The 21826-nt window shown below is 43.9% G+C and overlaps 1 protein-coding gene across 4 annotated transcripts in view; it reads left to right on the forward strand.

The window, feature by feature from the left end:
* Window positions 1-21826, forward strand: part of LOC147709635 (uridine-cytidine kinase-like 1) — a 227244-nt gene that overhangs the window by 53790 nt on the left and 151628 nt on the right. For all 4 annotated transcript variants that reach the window (XM_086928159.1, XM_086928158.1, XM_086928156.1 and 1 more), the window contains exon 4: window positions 7872-8042. In XM_086928159.1, the coding sequence (XP_086784285.1) occupies window positions 7872-8042 (171 nt within the window). The remainder of the gene's footprint in view (window positions 1-7871; window positions 8043-21826) is intronic.

Genomic DNA, 21826 nt, shown 5'->3' on the forward strand with positions numbered 1-21826 from the left:
GAGTAGGAAGTCAAGCTTGCCATCACTGGGGATGTGGGTTTGATCCAGATTGGATGGCCAGTCCCAGTCGTCACTCACAAGGTAACTCAAAGGTGAAGCTTAAAACAAACCTCCAGCGTCCCAATGATCCTTCACCAGGGACGGGGTTCACACAGTCTGTGTTCAAAAAACCAGACTCCAGCTTCGCTTCTTCAGTCAAATGAAGAATCTGGAGCCAGTGTGTCCTGGGCCATCGTCTGCATATGGCATCATTCAAGAGGCCGTGTTGCAAATCGTTTTCATCCTGCCTCCATCTGGTGCAAGTTATGTCCCCGTGGTCCAATCCCTGCTCCCAATAGAACATTCACCACTGGGTCCTCTCCTGGCACCGACTGATTTGGGGGTAGGCGCGCTGTGCCTCTACTTCTGTGCCACAGACCTCATTTGCTCCTCCATTGAAAGAGGAAAGAGATTTTTGCCAACAGGACCTTCTGCCCAATAATTGTTGGTTAGTCAAAACTATTTTCTGCTCTTGCAGATAATCTCCTTGTCAGAACGCTTTCTCAAGGCCACAGGGCAAACGGAGGTTACTTGGGCCTCTTACTAGGTGGCTGGGGACCTTATAACACTGGTGTCCTGTGGGCAGGCCTACTATGGCATTGCAAACTGGGCCATGTACAACCCCACTGCACTTGACTCTTGGGGTAGCGTGGACAAGCAGTCCAGTGGGCGCAGGGTACTCAAGCAGTCCAATACTAATCACAATAAATGAATTTCCAGTACAGCGCTTTATTTAAATCGCACCAAAATGTAATACCATTCATAGACCAAAGGTAGAACTGCCAGGATGCACTCTATGGGGTCTAGGGGTTCACTACTCGGAGAATGAAAGTCTAATTTAATTCAGGCTCACTTTAATGAAATGTAGCAGCTTTCCTATATTCTGTGGCCCATAAGTCAGTCTCATCTTTGACTATACAGTTCTTGTATGGGTGTTAAAGTTATCTTTGAAAATCCTACCATGTCTGTTAGCCATATAGTTCGGGTCTTTACCTGATGTGGATCGCACTCTGGTGTGCAGCTTTTGTTTGCACAGGGTGAGCAGTCATGTTTGCGGTTGCTTGAGCTTGTTGAGATGACAAGCTCAACTTGCTTCCAGCCAGTGAAGACAGCCGTTGCTTGTTGACTGCTCTCCAGACCGGTGGTTCGAGTTGTTGGAGGCAGAGGGAAGTCTTTTCTTCTGGGCTGTTTTACTTGAGCAGGTTTCTTGGGGTGCATGAAGTTGAGGTAGTTACTGGTCCTCTGTGGAAATTGGTGGACTAGGCACTTTGGTGACATGCACGTTTGATCTTTTCTCTGTAAGGGAGCCAGGAGACCATCGGGCTCATGTAGGTCAGCTCTGAACACACTTCTTTGGCACTCTGCTTCTGGTCTTCTTCTCCGGCAGAACACTGCCACGGGACAAGGTGCTTCCTTTTCCCATGGTAGTCTTCCAAGGTTCAGGCAGGTTCACAGCTTCTCCAGCAAGATGTGCAAACTTTAGGTGATATTCCCTTGCTTTCAGGAGTCTGGTTCTTGGCAATACCAGACCTGGATCACATAAGAATTTTGTGTACTCTGCCAAGTACTGAGGTCCTTGATCAGTGAAACCGTTTGGAACTGGAACCAGGCGGCAAAGTTTGCTTCCCACGTTTATTCTTGATTTCTAGGCAGAGGGTGTGGATCCACTCTACAGTTCAGTTACCGGATGGGGACTTTCCATAACTCCTTATTTCCTCAGTGCAGACAGATTCTAGGTGTAAGATGATGGTTGTCGCAGCACGTAGTGATGATACTGGCTGCAAGCAGGAGTCTCTATTATGCAAGTATAATACATGTGAGGCTCTGCATCTGCTTTCATCCGCTTTCCTGGATGATTCACTTTAAGGAAGACTAAAAGCCCATGTTTTGCCTATGCCTTTCCCTTTAGAACAACTGCATTTTCTGCCCAAGCCCCATTTCGCCCACCATCAACCAAATAGCAGTACCCAGGGTGGACTAATCGTCGATACACTATTTAGGTCACACCGACTTTCCAAAAGCTGCTGTGCCTCCTTTCATGAGTTTGAATAGCTACACCCTCGAGTTTAGGAATGCAGGCAATACACTTCCACCATCTGGGGAGGTTGTATTGTAGGCTGCATCATGGGCCGTGTCAAAACTAGGGTCAATCTGAAATGGATCTCACTGAATACAGCGTTCATATGCTCGGAAACACTGAGTCCTGCTTCCAGTGACGATAGACACCACATGCATGCAACATTCATGCATGCAACATTCATGCATGCAACATTCATGCATGCAACATTCATGCATGCAACATTCATGCACGCAACATTCATGCATGCAACATTCATGCACGCAACATACATGCACGCAACATACATGCAGTGAAGTCAGTGTAGAGCCTTGCATGACACACAAGCAGAATGTTAATCGAGTGGACCTAATGGCATCGCTCTCTTATTGGTAATAGGTAAAAAGACATACCCAAACACTGGATTCAAAAATTACATGCTGTCCCTACTTCTCATTGTACATGTTCCAGAGACACAGATGGTAGTCTAATGTCAACTAAAGGTTTCACTCCCCTCAGCCTGAGAGTCTGAGTAATGCTATAATACCGAGACACCCTGATGGCTAAGACACACTTAAACAGATTTTTCGTTCAGCTCTAGACCCCTCGGTTTAAGCAATGTTTACCAGTGTTACTTTTAGACATCACGTCTTAATGCACCCATTTTCATGATGCTTCCAGGCATCATTGATCAATGTGTCTGTTGCTGGGGTCAGACATTATGGCAAGAAGCCTGGATATGCCTTAGAGTGCCTTAAAAATCGCACGACGATAGCTCACTCCTTTGGATTGTTATCCCTACCCATTAATTCCATCAGCAGCACAGGAAGCGCAGAGGTTACTCTAGCGGCCTCGCTTTCTGCTAGCAGCAACCTTCTCAGCCCATCCAACAGCCAGCTCAGATTATTCGTGGCACCCGAAGGAGTGGCAGTACCAAAGGATGAGGACCGAAGCAGCACCAGTCATCTACCCCTCCTCTCCAAATAATGCTTCCAAACTCTTTTAGTTCTCCCTCAAACGGGTTCAAGGGCTGGTAGTGTCTTGAATCCAGCATGGTCTACTCTATTGGTGTTTGATCACTTCAGCCCACTGTGTCTTCCTTGCTGTCCTTGGGCCGTGAAGAATGCCTGATGTCCTTTTCTGTTGAAGGCTGGCACATTTCAACTAGGCTTGGACCACCTGCAGTTAACGATTGTTGAAGTTTTCTATCAATTAGTCCAAATCTTTGCAGAGACTGCCCTTGATCGGAACAGTCTTTGAAGCTGGTACTTTTAAGGCTTTTCCAAATTTGCAGCATTCAGGCGATTTATTCAAACGTTTCAGATGGGAGCTTCTGTTGTAGCTTTAATAGTTTAGGCTACATGGTCTTCTGGCATCATGCATCCTGCTGGTACTTTACACTTGCAGCTCACTCATGCTCGGGCTGTTCAGCTGAATCTGGTTAGTCCAGCATTGGATGACATGACATGTGGATTTAATGTGGAAGAAGGCACAAGTAATACTCACTTTTGCCACTAAAACACAGGGGAACTTTTTAACAAACTTGTGTTTAAATTAAATCTATACTTTGCTAATGAATTATGTACTGAACTTATCTCAATGCCGCAGACCTTTAATGGCAGGGGCCTCTGTTCCACAATAGACTACATATTTTTATCAAATGCGCATGCATCTAGATTGCTCACTTTCTCAGTTGACACAAATTCACTGAGTGATCGCTTTCTCCTATGCATATCGGTAATATTCCCCGGTAGAAGACAGGGAAGGGTAGAACAGGCGGCAGACGAGGCTTTAGTTAACCTAAAACTTAACAAAGTTAACGGGTACACCCTTCGCTGGAACATGATGGATCCCAACGTAGTAAATAGACTACTAATTAGGTGTAGATTGGCCTGTGACACTTGCCTGAACGAACTGACATCTCCCAAAAGTGTTTTATCCTCATTTCAAGATATAGCAGGTGCGGTACGGAATGCACTGTTCAAACAAGGTGGAAAAATGTCTGTCCCCCAGAGGTGATTTGATTCAAATTGCTCTTGAGCATTCTCTTCCCTGAAATATGAGTTGCATAACACTCCAAGGAACATCACTAAAATCAGGCAGGCTCGAAAGAACTATAAACAGGCCCTGACTGAAAGAAAGAATGCTTTAAGAAAAGAAGCCTGGGAACTGCTCATCACAGCCTCTCAAACGAAAGACAGCGTAGCTTTTTGGAAAGCGGTTGAAAAACCTTTTTTGTCCTCGGGCGAGGGTCCAACTATCATAGTAGCCATCACAGAGGGTCAGTGGATTGATCACTTTTCTAGGATATACAATGGGCAATGCACGTCCAATGGCCATGATAGTGAAACCCCTCGAATTTCAATTATCCGCTGGATTTACATTTTAACATTGATGAAGTAAATAGGGCACTCTTCTCAAGTGCAGGTGGAAAAGCCTCGGGACCCGATGGGATTCCTGTGGACCCATAAAAGTCCAATATTACTTTGTGGGCACCTATATTTACCCAAATAATTAATGCGAGTTGCCAGGCTGTGTTTCCACCTACTTGGGTGGAATCCACTATTGTCCCTATATTCAAGAAGGGGGACCGCCAAGATCCCACCTATTACAGGCCTATTTCTTTATTGAATTCGATGGCCAGAGTTGTGGGGCAAATTATATTGCAACACCTACAGCTTTGGGCAGAGGATAACCAAATTTTATCTGACGTTCAATATGAATTCCGCGAAGCTTTAGGGACTGTAGAGCAGAGCCTAAATCTAGTTATTTTTATGGGGAAGTACATCAGGGCTAAAAAGGGCAAGTTGCTTTTAGCCTTCGTTGAGGTCACGGCTGCCTTTGATTTCGTGAGGCGCACAAAGCTCTGGGAGATTTTAGAATCAATGGGGGTTGATATAAATATTATCCATTTTATTAGACGTCTCTACAAAGGAGCGAAGTCACATTTGCGTTATAGTTTGGGCGGTGAGCGCACTGCCTCTTTTCCCATTAGGAGTGGGGGTTAGGCAAGGTTGTGTTCTATCCCTCTTCCTTTTTAATCTTTATATTAATGGGTTGGGGCAGGCACTTCTCAAGGGCACTCAAGATTTCCCTCAAATAGTTAATTGTCCAAAAGCAACTCTTATATGCAGACGATGCTGTGATAATGTCTCGTACCCAGATTGGCCTTAAAAAGACTCTAAATAACTTTTTTTACTTTATGAAGGACTTAGATCTGAGAATTAACATCTCAAAGACATTCATAATGAGATGTGGCCAGGGGAACCAGAGATGTAGGGACGTATATGTTGAGGGATGCCCAATAGCCCAGTCTAACAGTTTCTCATACTTGGGCATTTTGTTCTGCCACAATGACGCCTGGGCTCAAGCAGTAGCAGCCAAAAAGCTGGAGCTAATTAGAACAACGTCTGCTCTCGCCAACTTTGCAAAAAAACTGGGAAGGAAACCACCAATGAAACTTCTGAAAATATATAAAGCAAAATGTCTCAACTGTTACTTATGGAGCTGGGATCTGGGGTTTCACTGATACACGTTCAATTCAACTGGTGGAGAATACTTTTTTAAATACATTTTGTCAGTATCTTCCAGTACCTCCACCTATGTTTGTCCTGCAGAGTTGGGCCTCTCATATATATCAGATCTCCTAAAAGTAGAGCCAATTCTTCTCTGGCACAGGATTTGGTCAAGGGACGAGACACATCTAAATAGGGAATTATTACAGGATAGTCTGGGGCTGGATGGTGCCCAAAAAAATCCCTGGGGTCAAGTTTGTTCAAGAATTTACAAAAGACTAAGGCCACCCGGAATATTTGACTAACCCAAGTAAGATTTCTTTGAGCTCTAGGAAAAGCCTACGAAAAGATGCTCTTCTTCACCTGGACAGCCTAAGACTAGCTGGGGAAATTATTAGGCCAAGCGTCCAGCAACATCAGATGGTCCATACCACTTTTAGTTTGCAGCCATATTTAATATTTGTCCCTGGTGGTTTTGACAGGTTTTTACTAATAAGATTCAGATTGGGTACCATTCACAGACTTGTATCATTTCCTAATATGAGCGACTGGGCAAGTGAGTTGCAACCATGCCCATGTGATAAGCAATCAATTCAATCATCACTTCACCTAGTTTTATTTTGTAAATTTTATTTGGAGTTAAGAAAGATCTGGATAGTTCCATTCTTAAAAAAATTGGGGGATGTCGTCCGGCTTTTAGTAAGCTTCAGCTCTTAGAAAATGAACACATAGCTTGGAGGATATCTGTTTTAAAAAAAAGTCCTCTATCGGAGAAAGATTATTGTAATCTAGGACTTAGGAGGTGGCTCTTTTTAGATGTTTTATTTTTTTTCTTATCCTTATACGAATTATACGTAAAGCGGAGAAGTTTTTAATGTATTCTGTGCTTAAACTTATGATTAAAATTCATGTATTATCTTTGTATTTTAACTGTGCTTTTATGATTTTAATATTGCAATCGAAGAAAATCTTGATTGATTGATTGTCTAGCATTTAGGCTCGATAAATGTATCTGATGAGGTGCCTCAATGGTGGTATAGGGAAGCCAGTCTAACGTGCAGCAGGCCGCTCTCTCTGCACCTTCCGAAGGTCACAGTGCTGACAGATGCATCTTCGCTCTGCTGTAGGGGTCACATGAAGTGTGGACACTAGACGCCTTTGGTCTCTGAAGGAGCAACACCATCACTTACATTTTCTAAAGCTCCATTTGGCTGGCTCTCAAGGGCTTTCTGCCTTCAAACAAGAGCAGGTGTATCCAGGTACTAACAGACACCACCTTATTGACGTTCCTCCTATGAATCACCTTTGAACCAATGCATAGTTGTTCATTGCAACTCCTCACCATCTTTCTTGTTTCAATTGAATCAGCATGCAGTGTGTGAGCATCAGGCCTTCACATTCCAACCTCCTGGATGGTGTTTATATGTGGCTCTGCTCATCATTTACTGAGTGTACCAAGGTTGACACGCAGACTCATGGCGCCACCTACTAGCATGCAGGAGCACCCTTTTGAGTGTTTCTGACAGTCTGGTGCCCAGAGATATTCATAAGGTGAGGAGAAGGTGCAGTTATATTGAGTATCCACCTGAAAATGACTTGTTCTACCAGACAAATTTATATTTGCACGACACTGGAGTCAGAAGGGAAAGATAAGCAAAGTAGTGAGCTATGTTGCAGCATCTCCTCTTCAGTAGTTGGTGTCCACCAACATGGATGACCACGGTATTGTGTGCAGTGAATACTCTGTTCCTCATGTTGATGCTTTTAGACGTGTTGGTCTGTTTACCAGTGTCTCAGTGCTATTGAGTAGGATGTGTCTAAGAGCTGATCTATGGCAATCCATTCCCTTTAACTCTCCACCTCCATGCTGGAGGTCTTTGTCAGTTAAAAAAGTTTCTTTAACCATCTGTCTGACCTAATTTATCCACTTCTGAGCCAATCTAACCCACTTGGTCTGTTTGAGATGTGGGAAGTTCGCGACAGTAAGAGTGTTTATGCAACTCCATATGTGATGGAAAAAGAGCAACTGATTGTTTAGCATCACTCGGCATTATTTTCAGTTTGTCATTTGTGTATCTTCCAGATCTGCTTTGGTTACTTTTTTCTTTAACAGGTTTTGTTTTGTGTCCCAGTGTCTTGTATGTTTTGTCGCTTTGCTCTTGCTGCCCTTTACATACTGTGCCTTACTGCTTCTCACTTATAATCTTTCATGACTCTTCGCCTCTCTCCATTTATCCAATCTCTCATTCTGTTTCCACTAGGTGTTGAACAAGGAGGAAGAGGAACAAGCTGCCAAAAATGAGTATAACTTTGACCATCCTGATGCCTTTGATTTTGACCTGCTAGTTAATGTTCTGCGGAAGTTGAAGAAAGGGAAAAGTGTGAAGGTGCCTGTGTACGATTTCACCACGCACAGCCGGCGGAAGGACTGGGTATGGAGCAAATGTCCCTATGTTTGTCCTGATGTGAATTTGGTTTGAATTCCATGCATGGAGGCCACATCTAAACCTCCAGACAGGAATTATGTCCTAGTCAACTATACATTTGCGAAAGAGAATTCCCTGTATATCTGCACCGCTCACAGCCACAGTGAATAGGTGTGTGTGTGTGTGTGTGTGTGTGTGTGTGTGTGTACGCTATGACAGAGGTTCTTAACCGTTAGACTTCTGTGGACACCCACTGAATGATTACTGGAAGCTGGGCGATCCTCTACTGAGTAGTTACTGGAAGCCGGGGACTCAGACCTGAGCAAATTCTGCGATTTAAACCTCAAAACAATACACAAAAAATACAGAAACAAGTACACAGTTGATTAAATATTTTATTTGCTTCACAAACAGATATGGAAAAATGTAAATTTTCATGGAAAAATTAGAACGTTTGTAAACTTGGCATTTAATTCTAAAATAAAGAGCTGTGCTATACTCTAGCACAGAGGTCTTCAAACTTTTTGATGCCGAGACCCCTTTTTTTAAATGTAGTTTTATATAACTAGACCCGAAGGTATCAGAGCGCTTTACATGAGCACCAGTTACAGACAGACACATTCATTTTTGTTAGGAACGGGGATATTAATTGATTTGCTCAGAATCACAGAATGTTGAGCGTCCCTGATGAGTCTCGAACCCGGTTCCCCGGCTCTCAGGTCGACCGCCCTAGCCGTTAGGCCAATTCTCTGCTCTTGTCAAAATGTTTAAGAAGTAAGGACCCCATTCTGACAAAAGTTTCTAGAACCTGGTACTCCTCATCATCGACAACCATCAATGCTCCCAATTCCCACAGCAAACCATTTTTACTGTGAGGAAATAATATTAAACAGTGTTTAGCCAACCTAAGGTCAGTGAGCGTGGGGGCGTGGTCAGAGGTGTAGCTAAAATCAAAGGGCGTCATTTATGAGGAGTTGTTGTAGGGCAGCGCCGCAAGTATACTTGCTGCGCTGCGCCAATATGAAATATGGTGCATTCCGGTCCTTTCCCCTTGCGTTGGCGCACAAATTGCTGCCTAGAAGCAACACAGGCAGGATTGTTTTCGTGCAGGAAGGGCACCGTCCTTCACAAAAACAATCCAAAAAAGCTTTTTCCTTTTTCTATGTGAGCTGCAGAACGCAGCACACATGGACAGAGGAAAAAACAAGGAGAAATGCTAGTGAGGCGTACGTTTTTGGCGCTGCCCGAGGTTTACGTGATTTTGTCAATATGGGGCAGCATGAAAATCCATGGGTGTTGCGTGGGAACCCCACACAGCGCCCATGGAACACCTCCTTGACGCAGAATAAGGCAACGCAGTGACCTGCACTGCTTTGTCTTACTCCATATCTATGCGGCCATGTAAAGTCATGCAGGGTGACTTTGCGCCGCCTCATAGGTATGGTTGAGACGCTTGTACCGACAATGCGCCAAAAAAAGTGATGCTTGGGTGGCGCAAGCCTCTCGTAAATAAATTCCAAAATATTCTGTACGTTTTTTTGGTCTTTCACCATCTTCACAGTTTGTTTACTCCTTGCACTACCACTCACAACTCCCCAAATCTTTGTCATCACAAAGGTTGGAGTGATTCACGGGGTCCCAAGCATCCTTGCACTTGCAGATTAACTAATAGTGTACAGTTGCATTTCTTTCAGGCGACCAGGCACCCTGGCACGAAAGCTTTAAACAGCGCAGGAGACGCAGGTGAAGCATTTTTATGGGCGAAATTAGCCGTCCTCGGAGGGCTGTCTTTTTCCAAAATGAAAACAAATGTTTGGAATCAAGGCACAAGCGAGGCTGGGGAATGCGCAACGCCCTTCCTAGGACTCCAGGCCCCCCCCCCAGGGGTCAAGCCCCACAGATTGAAGACCTCTGCTCTAGCATATCACTTTGGTGTTTTTTTTCTTCTCCCAATGTGCATGCTCTTTGTCAGTGCTTCAGTTGAGGCCACCCATCATCCATACATTATTCTGTTTGCTGCACTTGGGCTTTTTTTTAACCTATATAGAGATATATAGATTAATTCCAACTTAATTTTTATCTTCTAATTTCAAATTCCTTCACATTTACAGAATCTGCTAATATTTGTTTTTCTAAATGGTCGCGTAAACCCTGAATAGGTGTCACAGACCACTGGGGATCCATGGGCCACTGTGTAAGAACCACAGTGTAATGAAATTGATCCACAATATTGATGCACATTGTGATTTTCTGTGCACCAGGTGTAGCACAGTCCATTCCATAATGTCCTGTTTCTGAGAGTTCAGCTGAGCAGTTTAGTATTTAGTAATGTACATTTATTGTCATAATACACTTCAGTATCCATCAGCAGTCACATTGAGCATACTGTGACAGCCACCAAGCCCATCTTCCACACTGACAAACAGCAGTACCTAAAAGATCCATGGCCAAACATCCACCAACTGTGCACCCTACATGCTCGGCATTCATCTTCCAGTACCTCCCCTCCTCTGCTAGACCGAGGACCCATGCAGCTGTGCTTCAGGCTTCCAGAACGAAGTATGTTACTTAGGATGGTGTTGCTTTGACATAATTAACATGTTCTTAATTGTCACTGCAGAGTTCCTGAATTATTTATCTGAGCCAATAATTGCACTGGCAATGTAACTCGCTGTATTATAATACTAATAATAACGAGTTATTTTGTCAAACTTGGATAGTATGATAGGTTAGTGTGACTCGAGTGTCGCTTCCATTAATAAGCTATCTTACCAGTTAAGTCAGAAGCAATATGTTGCATAACTGAGATCATGCTGCCTTTTCTGGAGCTGTAAAACACTTATATCCAATTTGATATTCTGACAGGCATGACTGAGGTTGCGATAGGCACACTGATTTAACAGGACACCTCTGTTTAAAGGGATTAGCGCAAGGGCTAAGGCGTTGCACAACATTTCAATTATTTCGAAGTGTGAGAATTATCCCTCCCATGTAAAATTGATGCTAAAACCTCTGAGGGATCAGAGAATGGAGGCAGACCTATAGTAAAAGAAGAATGTAGGAGGAGTAAATCATTACAGGTTCCATGTCCTACGAGTGAAACGTTCTCCCTTCTGATGGATACCTTTTATTGCAGATTCCTCACTATAAGAATATTCTTCGACTTGTGGTGATGCTGGAAAAACGTTTCACCAGCAATCGCTCTCCAGCAGCATGAGGTGGCGCCATGGTACTCCAGCCGTGAGTCGGCCTGCTGGACATGTCAAGGCGTATGAAAAGGCCAACTGCAAGCTGACTTTTTCTGCTTTTCTTTGCGTAATCAATTCTGTTTAGATTGCTGTTTGTTTACCAGTAAAAAAACATCTCCACTGTCGACAGCAACTAAGTTACTTTCCCCAAACGCCTCCCACCCCAAAAGTTTCAGGGTTCCGACTATTAATTGCTTTAAGCAGATGTGTCTGCTGGATCCGCATGTCAAATGCCTATGATGTTTGTCATCTGACCACAATGTCACAGCCTTGAATTTGGGGCAGCAAATGTATTGAAATCACTGTTATTTTTGGGCAAGACCCACAAGGAGACCCCAAAATGTTAACTTTCTCAAGCATGTAAGTCTCCTGTGAGGAACCACCTCCCAAGAGATCTTACCACTAAAAATACTAAGCGCCATTAACTTCTTCCTATAGAAAACTGTCCCTTTCCTCACATTTCCATGATGCCAGGCTCCTCCTTTTCCTCAGAGCATATTCCAAAGCTGCAGAAGTTGAGCCAAAATTGTTGATTCTCTCGCCAACCCCGCACTTTCAATCAGACCTAGTTTGATACCTGTTGTGTCGTTCCCCAAGGTAGACGCACTCCTATTGGCTTTACAGCTCCGGCAGCTTTGACCCAGCTCTGTGCTTTCAGGAGTTCTGATGTTGGCACCTAAAAAGAAGAACGTGGCCAAAGTGCCATCTATGACTTCTCCCCAGGAGCTGCTTGTGGGCCAAGCTCAAGGTCCTTTCTGGTATGCCCTCAAATTCAGTTAAGCTTGTCCAGGTGGCAGACAAGAGGCCAACGCTTGCCTTGATGAAAACCACCTACATAAGTCCAAAAATGTACCCAGGTGGAGAAGTTATTCAGACGTGGTTCCAAAGCCATAACCATGCCTGATACAAACTATGGCCACATGGAAGAGTATCCTTTTCCTCTGTCTTAATCCACTGCTAGCATTTTATCTTGATTTGAAAAATGCCAATGACCTGGAAACCTCTCTGGAAGATGACATCCCTAACCCTGGTGGCCCTCTTCTGGAGGAAGTTTCATCCTTTACTACAGTGATGCATAAAGCAGCAGAAACGGTGTATTTGATTATACACTGTGAGGATCCAAACTCAGACTAAGATTTCAAAAATGTCATCAAAAGGTTTGTGTTTGTCGATCCCTTGTCGATCCCTTGTCCCCCTTTAATGAGATTGTTCTGAAAGCAACCAGGGGAAACTTGTTTGGTTCCAGCAGTCCACGGATGAAATGTGTCAACCGCCATAGACCTGCTCCGGGTCGCAAAAATCCTTATTGTCTGAAACTTCACCAGGGGGCCTGACTATGCCGACATGCCTGGAAGCATGCTACTAGATGTCAATGTCACTCTGGACATGCTTTTTGATGTTTAACAGCTTTTCAGTGGAAAAAACAAATTACTTTGCAGAGGACTTCAACAATAGGGGGCTGTAGATTTCTTGCAGGACCCGGCCTCACCTGCACAGCATTCCCATCACGAATACAGGAGGTTCCGGTGCCACAGCAGAGATAATCCTCTCAGTAGATCCAGGCACCTCTCTAAATGTACCACTGCTTTCACAACAAAGGTAAATCTAACAATCAAAATGACCAGCTGCAGCATCTGATCAGGCCACTTCTGTCCTCTGCCAGATCTGCTGCTACATAATTTCTCAGACACCACTCGTCCTAGCATACGCTGCCTTTCAGTACCTCCCTTCTGACTGTCCTCTCTTTGCCGTCTTGTGTTTTCTGCCACATGTCTCTATTGTGGAGACAGAGGATCTTGCCCTGGAGAACAACGGAACCCATTGAGGAGGGGCAGCTGGAGGAAAAGGTTGCAGGATTTTACTCCCTATAATTCTTGGCCCCCAATTAGGACATATGTCTGAGGTTCATCATGGATATCTGCCTTCTGAACTTGTTAGTTTGGCAGAACAAGTAAAGATGCTGTCTCTGATCCAGGTTCTACGGGCCCTAAACTTGGGATAGGTTGAAGTCATCAGACCTCCAGGGTCCCTACTTCCATGTTTTATCTCTGCCTACTCTCAGGATTTACTATTTTCATCTAAAGCGGTGACCGTTGTGGTGGCTTCACGGAGATGATCTGGGAGTCCTTGTTCGGTAGTTGGATGACTGGCCGGTGAAGTGCTTGGACCTGGTTGAGGAACATCTTTGTGGTGCACAGTGACATTTCTCCATTCCCTAGGCTACACCATCAAGGGACAAAAGTCCCACCTAACTTCAACACAGAGTTTGACCGTCTATTAGACACAAAGGTGTGTTCTCCTCTTCTTTCTCTGAGAATTGTGGCTATTTGGGAGGTGATTCTGAGATTTCTGACATCTCCCAGTCTTATTCCTGCTCCGCCTCTCTGCCTTGGGTCTGTACACCAGATGGTGGATAAGGGCTCTCAAAGTGTACATGTGACTGCAATAGATCCAATTCTAAAAGTTTCTTGGCTCAGGCGCAGATCTTCCTGTTACTTCAACTGCACCTACACTGGTAGAGCGACCCCCTCCAACCTCAACGTGAATTGTTCAACCTGTGCAGGCGCAGGCTGCCATATTCAGATGTCTCTTTGCTGAGCTGGGCCTAGCTAGGCGACAGCAGTGAAGGTCTTGGTCTGAGTCCAAGCAGCATCTCCATATACATCTGCCTCCAAGGCATTTCTCCCTTCAATATCGGGGCACGCCATTGAGATCTTGTTCGTCAGCACCACCATAGTCCATTATGTCCTCCATACTCCAACAGAATTGTGCCTGCTCTGCTTTATTTAAGAAAATGTTGAATGCTCATCTGTGTAAAGAACACTACATCACAAGGCATTGACCATCCACGGTCCAGCTACCTATCCTACCAATCGTTGAGTTTATGCTTTCTTCAGCCATGTACAGTGCTCCTCCCCCAGGACTGGGTTTACGTGCTTGAAATTTTATATGTGTATACATTATAGCAGCAAACAAATGGTGTTGGGTAATGGGCTCTGTTTTGGTTGTCTATTTGCCTCTGGCAGTGGGCATAATGGAGAGGAATTTTCCCTGTGATGGCACTTCACTGGAGGATTTCAAGCAGGAACTGGACGGATGTTGACTTCTCCATATTGTGATGCCCTTCACCATGGCCCAGAACAGGTGTCCTCGGTTTTGTGCCGAAAGTCCTCCTTTGGTGAGGGAGGATGATGCTCAGTTTATCCTGATCACCCAGATGTGGTAAGAATGATCTGGGACATTTGTAGTTGCGGTAGTGTTATATTTAATTGAACGGCAGAATGATCCGATAGATGAGCGGGTAGATGTTCGATACTTTTAACTTTATCTCTCAAATTTTTGTTTAATAAAAAGAAATCTATTCTTCATTTGTGTCCTAATTTTTTATTGTGGAAAGTGTATGGGTAATTCTTTATTCCTTTTAATTTCCACAAGTCTTCAAGCAATAAGTCTTTTTTATAGAGACCTAACCACTCCCTCATCTTTGGTAAGTTCCATTGCTTTGTTGGTGGGGATCTATCAATCTTAGGATCTCCTATCAGATTAAAGTCCCCTCCCATTATAATTGGAGCTGGGTATGTTAACAGCTCGGAATAGAGTTTTTGGAGTGGCTCCGCATCGTCCCTATTAGGTCCATAGTAACCCACAATGGTCAAAATGTGCTCTTCAATTCTGACTTTGGCAATTGCCCATCTACCTTTACTGTCCACTTTATCCTCCTCTACTTTGGCTTTGAGAGATTTCTTTATAATAATTACTACCCCCTTTATGTTACACTCTTGCGTGGTATGTATACTTGCTCCAATCCAGTTTAAATTTTTTGCTAACTGAGACCATTCCTCATTTGTTAGATGGGTTTCTTGTAGGATAATAACTTCGCTCTCTGTTTCTTTGAGATATTCCATAATTCTTCTTCTTCGTGATATTGTTCTAAGCCCGTTAACGTTCCATGTTAAGATTTTTATAGATTTCTCTTTTGCCATTTTAAATTGATTTTGCATTTGAGACAGCTTTTTTCTCCCTTGCCAATCTTTTCATGTTCCAATTTTGAGGATTTTTTTGTGTTTTTTTTCCCTACTTTGCTCCCCACCCATGTGTATTTACAGTTCTGTATCTTGTGATTTCCTTTCGGTTTCCCTCCCTGGGGAAGCCTCCTTTTTTTCCTTCCAGGTGTCGTTTCACCCGGTTTCGTGCTCCGTTTTCTCCAGGTAATTTCTTCTTTAAGTTTGAGTTAGTGAATGCTTCACCCCATGCATTCCTATTTGTCTTTTCTTTTCTACGTCTTTATGAATTTTGGTTCATTCTTATTTTAATATGTCGAATGTATCGAGTGCGTCTGAATCAGCCCTTGATTTGGTGATTTATTCCTTGTTCAGTTTATCAATTTCAATTTGATCTTTTATTAATTGAATAAGGTTCTCTACCTCCTTTGAGTCCCTTAGATTGTGCATTTTGTTTCGCCACATTATTCTGAGCGAGGCAGGGAATTTTAGCTGTACGCTTGCTCCAAGTGATTTTAGCTCCTGCATATACTGCCCCAATTCCCATTGCCTGTCTTGTGTAATCTTACAGATATCTGATCTGATGCGAAATGACCAGCTCATTTTATTGAAGCTTCCGACTTTTAAACCCTCGCTCAGTTGACCGCACAATATTAAGAGAAGACCAATGCGTGGAGGAACTAATATTAACTACCCAATAATATTTTCAAGATAATGCAAACAGCACAGCAAAAAGCATGATATGGGACGCTTATAAAGCAGTTATCAGAGGAAAATTGCTTAGTCTAGGCGCTCACAGACACAAACAAAAAAAACAGGAAATCAAAAAATTGGAAACAGAAATCAAAGAAGATGAATTACACTTGGAGTGTGATGTTCCACTAATTCAAAAGGAAAATCTGGAAGAAAAACTTCGCAACTCAAAAGAAAACTTGACAGTTTATTTAGAGAATATAATCAAAGAGAAATGGGAGAGCAGTAAATTAGCGAACCATGAGTATGGCGAAGGATGCGGAAAACTTCTAGCGTGGAAAATGAAAACAGATCAATCCAGAAACAACATATTAAATATATATAGCCAGGATCAATCAGTCACTCTCTCAGATGATAGTGCAATTAGAACGGAATTCTTTAATTTCTTCACCTCAATATACAAGGAAGACACAAATCCTACGGAGGAAGAAATCAAAAAATATCTTGAGAAGATTCAACTTCCGTGTCTGACAGAGGAAGAAGCGGAATTGGTGAATTCCGTAATTACAGTAGAAGAAGTAAGGAGCACCATAAGTCATCTAAAGAAGGGGAAAGCTGCAGGTCCAGATGCTTTGCCTAATGAATTTTATATTGCATTGGAAGAAACATTAATCGAACCGTTAACTGAAACAATTAATAAATCATATATAGAACATGAAAAGCTTCCAGACTCATGGCACGACGCTACGATAAGTATACTATTAAAACCAGGAAAAAACCCGATGAACTGCGCTTCTTATAGACCAATATCGCTCCTTAATTGTGATTACAAGATCTTCATGAATATAATAGCGAAAAGAGTATCTAAGGTTAAGGCTAAATTAATTGATACGGACCAAAAAGGTTTTATTAAGGGAAGACAGATACAAGATATTACACATGAGCTTATAGCAACAATCGATATAGCTACACATGAAAATCTGCCCCTTACACTCCTTACTTATGATGCTGCTAAAGCTTTCGATCGGGTTAACTGGGCTTTTCTAACTAAATGTATAGAGAAAAGTAAATTCGGGATTAATTTCAATCACATGGTAAGGGATATATACTTAAGTCCAAGAGCAAAGGTAGCTGTTAATGGCAATCTAACGGAAAGTATTGAGATCCAAAGAGGTACACGTCAGGGTTGTCCCCTATCCCCATTACTCTTTAATCTATATATTGAACCATTGGCATGTTCTATCAGAAATAACACTAACATCACACCGTTTAGATACTCACAATGGACAAGAAAAGTAGCGCTCTATGCAGACGATTTAATGGTGCTCACAGATGACTATAATAACTCTAATCAGGCAATCGAGGAAGAGATGAATAAATTTGGTAAAGTATCTGGATATCTGGTTAATATTGATAAAACGGAAATAATGAGCTGGAACTCACAATTAACTACACCACTTTTGAAGGATAAAATAAAATATTTAGGAATCATCATAACACAAGATCTTGGAAAATTAGCAGAAACAAACCTCACACGTGTCCTGAATGAAACTAGAAAACTTTTGAAAACTTGGTCAGGTCTACCACTAAGCTTCTTAGGTAAATCCAATATAATCAAAATGTCAATCATTCCAAAATTCACATATCTTTTCAACAATATTCCACTGGAATTTAAAAAGGAAGCCCTAAAAAAGATACAAGGAGAACTAGCTAGCTTCGTTTGGGCATCCAAGAGCACAAGAATCTCATGGAATAAACTTAGGAGAAAGAAGAAACAAGGGGGCATTGCAAGTCCGGATATATATGAGTATTACAGATCCTTTCAATTCAAAAACATCAGGGTCTTATTAAGAACACATCAAGCATATCCAACACATCTGTTTCATTTGACAAAGGGGGAGGATCATTTCCTCTTCAAATTCGGCCATCCGAAATTTTTCAAAAAAGTCAAACTAAAAGTTCTGAATAATGCAGTTAAGATCTGGAATCAAATAAGGGCAATCACACAGATTCCATACTATAGTAGCTCGGCTCCAATATGGGACTCCCCAGGCACCCCTGATTGTTTAAAAGATTCTTTATCAAAACCAATTAGACAAGCTGGAATTGAAAAATGGGGACAACTTTTATCTGGGAACTCCTTGCTATCATGGGATCACTTGCAAAGAACTGCAGATCATAAAATTTCGAGGTTTAAATATTATCAATTAAGCAGCTGGGCAAGCACCATTCCAAAAGGAGATCTAGACCCGGAAAATTTAGAATCAGAAATGATCAGCGAAACGGCAATAAAGAAAGAAGTATCAAAATGGTATTGGGCATTAATTGAGACAGGAAAGGAAGATCAAACAACTGTTGAAAAGACATGGAAGAAAGACTTACAAAACGAAGTTTCAGATCTCTGCCAACTGTGGAACAAATCAGTAGAAAAATGTTGGACATGTGTAAAGGCCGCGCCATTAAAAAGAAACCACCTTTTCTCCATACATAGAGCATACTGGACTCCTAAAAAGCTGTCAAAATTCAGAGGAGCAGCAGTAAAATCGTGCAGTAAATGTAGAGAGGAAAAAGCGGATGATATACATATGTTTGGTGGGTGCCCCTCGCTTATACCATATTGGCAAGAAATTGGTAAGACTCTGACTGCAATGCTGGCAACTCCAATAACTGTGAGTACTACTTTAATTATTTTTGGGATACACCTCAATACTCAATCCAACCAGACAAGGCTAGATAAACATCAAGAAAGTCTATTATTTGTTATGATTCTCTTAGCACGTAGAGAGATATGTATCAATTGGATAAAACCATCTCCCCCAACACATGAAAGCTGGTTAAACACTGCATTAAGAATTAGTAACCTAGATAGAAAAAGGAAACAAAACAAAAATATGAAATACTGGGAGATTTTGGAAAAGTATATCGAATCTAGACAATAACCTATCTCTCTGTACAAGAGGCCCCTGTGCTGTGTCTTTTTTTTTCTTCCTTTTTTTCTTTTTTTTCTTTTTCTTTTTCTTTTTGATTCCAATGATTAAGCGGACAATAATTCCTGGCATGACTTGAAGTCTGCTAGGTGCCTAATGGGTCAAAGATTTACCAAGACGATGGAATTATTGAATAAGATGGAGGTATGCAGTGGAGAACGGATCAAACCAAGAACCAGGCTTGCCCTTTCTACCCTCCGTTAGACGATTAGGGGCAGCTCAAGTTAAACACTTGGCTCGTTGGACGTTGGTCTCCCAAATGCCTGTCATTCTTTCCCCTAAACCGCAATATGAGGATTTAAGAAAAAAAAAAAAAAAAAAAAGAATGATCTGGGACACCAGTGTTGGAACTCAGCATTTGGCTACCTCTTCCTCTCCTGCTCCAGGTGGACTTGTTTTCCTAGCAAGATGGTAACGTCTTCAACCCGAATCCCTAATCTGTGGCTTCGGATGTGGAGTTGAACAGTGCTAGGTAGAACCCTTTTGCCTCCCTGCCTTTCTGACATCCTGCTTTAAACTAGGTTTCCTGCAAGCCTGACCAGCCATCATTGTTTAGGTCCGCTTTAGTGACCCATTTTTGGAAAGGTTTGTTTTACACGTATCATCCCACTCAGTACATTCTTCTTAAGTAGGGCTTGATTCTTGTTCTGACTTTCTTGATGACATCTATTTTCAAGTTGATGCACATTTGTCCAGTTAGACTTCATGATATTTCAGTTCACCAACTTTGTTTTTTGCTAAATTGTCTTCTGTTCCTGCACAGCCTTCTTGCCTGAGGTGGTTTTGGCCTTTCACATAGTCCAGTATATCAATCTTCAGACTTTTTCTCCCTGCTTCTCACAAGGGTGGAAGGGAATAAGCACAGATGGGCTCTTATGAGCCTGATCTGTTACTACATCAGCTGACCGAATGGATGACCAGCTCTTTGTCTACTTTGCTGGAGCCAGGAAAAACATGTGAGCAAGCACACCATTTCATGTTGAGTCACTCAATGTATGGAAAGTTCCTTTACCTTTGCTTAGAAGCTTAGAGGCCATTAGTGCGGATTTTGCTAGGACCATCAGTGCTGGATGTTTATCAGTGACTGCCATCTGCAGGGAACCTACATGGGTTGTCTCTTCATACACTTGCCACACGTCCCTGCCACACAGCCCAAACGTGCAGCTATGCGTACTTTGCTAGGACTGTGCTGCATGTCTTTTTTTTTAGGTCTCTTGGCGATTACCGCGCAAAATCGCGGTCTCGCCATAGACCTATAGTCACCAGCTCAGCTTCCCAGGAGACAAGAGATGGCCACGCGCATCTTCAAGAATGGGATCGGAGCGGGCCGCGTGCGCGTGTGCACATCTCCTGTCTCCTGGGAAGCTCCAACACACACAGCCACACCTCCCCCTGCTTTCGCATGCGCACACACAGACACACACACATACACGCACACCTACAGAGACACACACACCACCTACCACCCCCCCACCGCCGCGACACACGAGTGCACAAAGACACCCCCCCCGCCGCCCCCCTCCAACTTAAACCACAAGGAGCTGAAGATCACACGGAGAGAGGGAGCAGGGCTGGGAGTGAAGTGCGCCCTCATATGGCTCAGTGGGTGCCCCCAGACCAGCAGGAACAGAAGCTCACACGGAGAGTAGAAGCGGCGGGCGCTGGGGATGAATGAACTTCGCCCACATCTGGCTCTGTCCTGCAGTCCCAGGGCAGTGCAGCCCTTCCCGGAGGTGAGGCTCGGCCCGCCCACGGGGCGGTGCATCCACCCCCGGGGTCTGAAGTCTGGAAGAGCAGAAACTGAAAGCAGCGACATCCAGTGGTGCTCCCCACTGACGCCGACCTCGGAGGCGCAGGAGCGGGGAAGGGTGACTCACTTCTCTCGAACGGGAACAGGTCCTGCTGGTTCTGTTTTTTAAGAAAAGGAGGAGGAGACGGACCCTTGCCCTCACTGGCCCCCGGAGTCCTGTGCCCCTAATGCGGAGGGGTGAAGCATGTACTCCTGTGGACAGTTCGGGAACCCCTAATGGACCCGGCGGCAGGAGCGGGGCGCCCTTCATACTCGACCTCCAGATGTCGTTGTCATGCTTGCAGCACCTGAGGCTGTCAGTTCATTTCTTCAACCTCCGAGGGATGAAATGCTGAGCCAGCCCCAAGAGCACTGGAGCCTGTGACCTTCCGGGTGCGCACTGAGCTCCACAGCAGGCGCATTGACCCTCTGAAGCGGACTGGACGTCCCGATAATCTTTGGTTTTCTCTTCAAGGCTGGACTTGCCCAGAACCGACGGGGCAGCGAGCCTGGCACCTTGTTGTTGAGTACCTCGGCCCGCCCCCGGTTGGCACCGGCGTCCTGGCAGCTCCTGCCCGGCCGCATTCCTGGGGCGGCACACCTGTGTCACCAAGAGGAGGCAGGGGGGTGTAACCTAGGAGACTGATAACTCATTAATGCCCCAGCTGCACTCTCAGGGGTGTGTGGTGCCGCCGTCCCGCTGGTGAAACCACTCCTGCCAGTCACCAGGCGCTATGCTCTGCAGATCCTCAAGAGTGAACTCAAACAAGGCGCTACATTCTGCTCATTGCCTACAGGGCCCGCATAAACGCAGGGTCTACATTCAGTCGATCCTGTACATCCAGGGGACGAGGCACAGCATTCTGTCGATCGCGCTCCGCGAATATGACCGCGAGGCGCTACACTTAAATCAACGCGTGCAGCGCGCTCACATTAAAATGGACTACCTCGTGGCTTTGTTTGCAGAAAACCCGCCAGTGGAATTACGATCTGATGCTAGCAGCACAGGGTGAATTCACCCAACCAAGCGCTGAAGATCGACGGATTTGAACCGACAGAACGAGGCGCTATA

The sequence above is a fragment of the Lissotriton vulgaris genome, chromosome 6 (assembly GCF_964263255.1).
Source record: "Lissotriton vulgaris chromosome 6, aLisVul1.2, whole genome shotgun sequence".
NCBI lineage: Eukaryota > Metazoa > Chordata > Amphibia > Caudata > Salamandridae > Lissotriton > Lissotriton vulgaris.